At 41.1% G+C, this 3,376-nt stretch overlaps 1 protein-coding gene across 1 annotated transcript in view; it reads left to right on the top strand.

The window, feature by feature from the left end:
- Positions 1–85: 85 nt before the first annotated feature.
- LOC106511649 (transmembrane protein 65) overlaps positions 86–3,376 on the top strand; it is a gene marked incomplete at its 3' end in the record, with an annotated part of 8,001 nt that continues 4,710 nt past the window's right edge. Inside the window, 1 exon segment of the mRNA XM_014000401.1 lies at positions 86–742. Within this exon segment, the coding sequence (XP_013855855.1) occupies positions 460–742 (283 nt within the window).

Here is a 3,376-nt window from a genome sequence, read left to right on the forward strand (position 1 = left end):
GTATTATTCAGATGGCGTCAGGTGTTACTAATTTTATAATTTGGTTTTATTACGAAGTGAACAACCGGAAGCGTCAACCTTTTTTTTTGAAGGTCAGGACCGACAGTTTCCGGTTTCAAATGCGTCAAACTTGACGCAGCTGCTCCTTCAGTTCTGTTGTAGCTGCTTGGTAACTTCATGTCACCAGACTCCTGAGCGCCGAGTCTTGAAAGACCATGAGACGGTTTCGCCAGCGAACAACGCGAAAGGAGAATATGTTCGAGTGCTCGAAGTTCAACCCGGSTTTTACCGAAAGAATCTTCAAAAGTCGTCTTTTTCATTTTAACTGACGTCCAGTCCGGCTTGTAGGACCGACAGGCAGCGAACTTTAAAACCCCATCGCMGCGACGAATCTCGCCCTTCGAAGACGACTCGATAAAATCAGGTTTTACATGTTATAAAATTGTTCATACAGACGTCATGCTTAGGAGCTGCCTGCATAAAGCTCTCTGGCCGGCTGTGCAGAAGTTACCGTCGGGACTGAAGCATGGTCCAGGGGCGGCGGTGATAGCGAGGAGGCTACCGCCGGGGACAGGGCGACAAACTCCGGGCTGCTGGATGGGAACCCACGGGAGGAACGAGCCTCTGGAGCCGCTCAACTCCCCAACGAGGGCCAAAGAGTTTATCTATCGTTTACACCCGAATGAGAGGAAATGTTTACTCATAGAGCTGCAGAGTTTCGAGTCCAAAGCCATTGCTCAAGGTAAGGAGTTAAATATAGGGTTAAAGGTGGCAGCTTTAGCAAACTTTAGTTGGAGAAATCGCATTGCTGGGAGTACCAACATTTATTCTTCCATTTAGACATATTTGGTCCATAACAGACCGGATTTCACTGAAGTAGGTTAGAACTAGTGTTGGTCACATTTAAACMTAGTGGTTTAAAAATTCTGATTAGTTAAGTAACTCATGCATGMGATATGTGTTTGTTTGCAGCAGGTTGCTGTAGAAACTACTGGAAAATGGTTAGTCATCATCATCATGCTGTGCTACAGACAATGAAACTGCAAAAAGTTAAAGGTTGTTAAAACTAAACTTTGTTGTTTTTGTGCAGTCTGGCTGAGAATAATGTAGAAGAGGTGAAAACCAAGATCTAATCTAACCACTGCCAGCAGTTTATGATTAATATACCATTAATTAAAAAGGGTCACTTATTACCATGAAGCTGTGGGCTTTTTTGCAGTTGGCTGTTCTTCTCTGCAGGATCTTCCTCTTCTGTTTCTGTCTCTCAGTGCAAATTACACTTCATGTAAAATGATGCAAGCTGCTGGTTGTTTTGGTACAAGAACGTGTTGCTTCCAGTGTGTGCTCGGCCACAGGACTTCATCTATTTTAAGACTGTAGTAGCACACAGTGCTGTTTCCACTTTTAGTTCTTAAAGAAACATTTTACATGTCTTGTTTTAGTTCAGTGAATAAAAATATTTACTGAAGCACATCTCGTTTTACTAGAAGTGGGAATCTTTACGCACATCATTTTGAATAATTGATGTGCGTAGATTAAAATCAGACACCACTCTCAGCAGCAGAACCACACTTTCCACAGAAAAAGTGTGCCANTTTTAAGTAATAATTTTGTAATAATAATCCAGATTAATGATGTTAAATGTGGAATCGTGGTTCAGTGAAATAATTCTGAAAAAAAAGGGTAAAAAGTATATATGATGGACTAAAGTCCAGTTTAGTCTCTTGCTGATAGCAACAGATAGGTACTCAGTCATCCACCTGTGCTACATCCACTCCCAGAATCCCCAGCGGTTATGAAGGTGTCTTCCTCGTAAAGCAGGGGTCTGCAATCTGAGGCTCTGGGGCCACATGTGGCTCTTTGGTTCCTCTGCAGTGGCTCTTCGAAAATGTGACCAAACATAGCAGAATATATATATTTTTTGTTTTTGTACTCACGATAAATCAATTTATATGCAAATATGTGATCAGTACTACTAATACAAAAAGTAAAACATGTTAGCTCATGCTAGCCTGTTGTTTACTTAAATTCATAATAAGAATTGGAAAAAAATAGGCCTGAATAGTTCAGTTGTAACAGTTTTTGTAAAATTTAGCATAAACTATATACATTATTTTTCTTGTTTACATGAATATGGTCTTTTCATTTGTTCTGATGTGTATAAAAATAATGATAAATAATAAAACTCACATTTTTTAGTTTCATAATGTCTACTCCACTGGCTGTAAAGGTTACCGAAAAGGCCCACGGTTCACCACTTGATAATCATAGTTTTAGCTTGTTTTGTGGCTCTGGACACATTTTATTAGTGCGTCAAGCTGCAGAAATGGCTCTTTTGGTTGTAAAGGTTGCAGATCCCTGTCCTAAAGTTACCATCTCTCAGTTTTAGTAACGTTCAGCTGCATATCTTGCATGTCAAAATTWAAAAAAKAAAACAATGATCTTTTGCATTCTGTTTGCACTCAAATCATATTGGGGGTGACTCTGTTTCTAACAAAKCACATTGGAAACTAAGATGAGAAATAATAACTGCTTTTTTTGGWCAAATCTTGATAATAATAATTGTGATTAGGATCTCACAAAATCTGAGCAATCCGTGAACACTTGATGTTGAAGATCTGTAAAATTGACTGAATAAGGTCTGCCTGTATYGGGCAGAAAAGGCCAATAGGGTTATTAGCTGTGGCGGCCATCTTCAGTTGTGCCGACTAGCTTCAGATGTAGTTTTCTACATCCAGTGACTGCTTTTGAAGAGTTTCATTAAAATCTGCCCAGTGSTTTATGAGATATTGWGCAGTCAGAATGTGTGATCCACGGTTTCTCCAGGGAGGCCAAGAAATATTTACCCTTGTACCTCCCCTGTCTCCACCAGACAGAACAGGGGTCTTCCAACTGTAGGAGCTGTCACTATGGGATATAGGTTGAAGTCAGTCAGCAGGAAAAAAAAAAAAAAYAAAAGAAAACAACTTGTCGGTCACAATCGGCTCGTTCCTGTCAGAGCAGTGTCCATCTCATTGATCTGAGGGGGAATGAGTGCTGACACATCCAGGCAGTCAGAGCAGGCATGCCGCTCTGCCTCACAGCGCGTGGACCTGTTTGCTTTCTGCTCTGAGCTGAGACCAGTAGAGGCGGCGGCAGCAGCGTGAGAGGGCCCAGCACCAGGAGCACAGAGTCGGATATTATGTCTCTGCTGAAACAGAGGGGGAGAGAGCTCGAGCGATTTGATGGATTATCACTCATCTATTGGTAGGTGAAACTCTGCAGCTGAAGGTTCAGACCTGGAGGAGAAAATTCAAAACGTTTTGGCTCCAAAATTGGTGAATGATTGATTAAACAACTGTTTGTTTGTTTGTTTGTTTGTTTGTTTGTTTGTTTG

This window comes from Austrofundulus limnaeus, unplaced genomic scaffold (genome assembly GCF_001266775.1).
Source record: "Austrofundulus limnaeus strain Quisiro unplaced genomic scaffold, Austrofundulus_limnaeus-1.0 Scaffold3037, whole genome shotgun sequence".
NCBI lineage: Eukaryota > Metazoa > Chordata > Actinopteri > Cyprinodontiformes > Rivulidae > Austrofundulus > Austrofundulus limnaeus.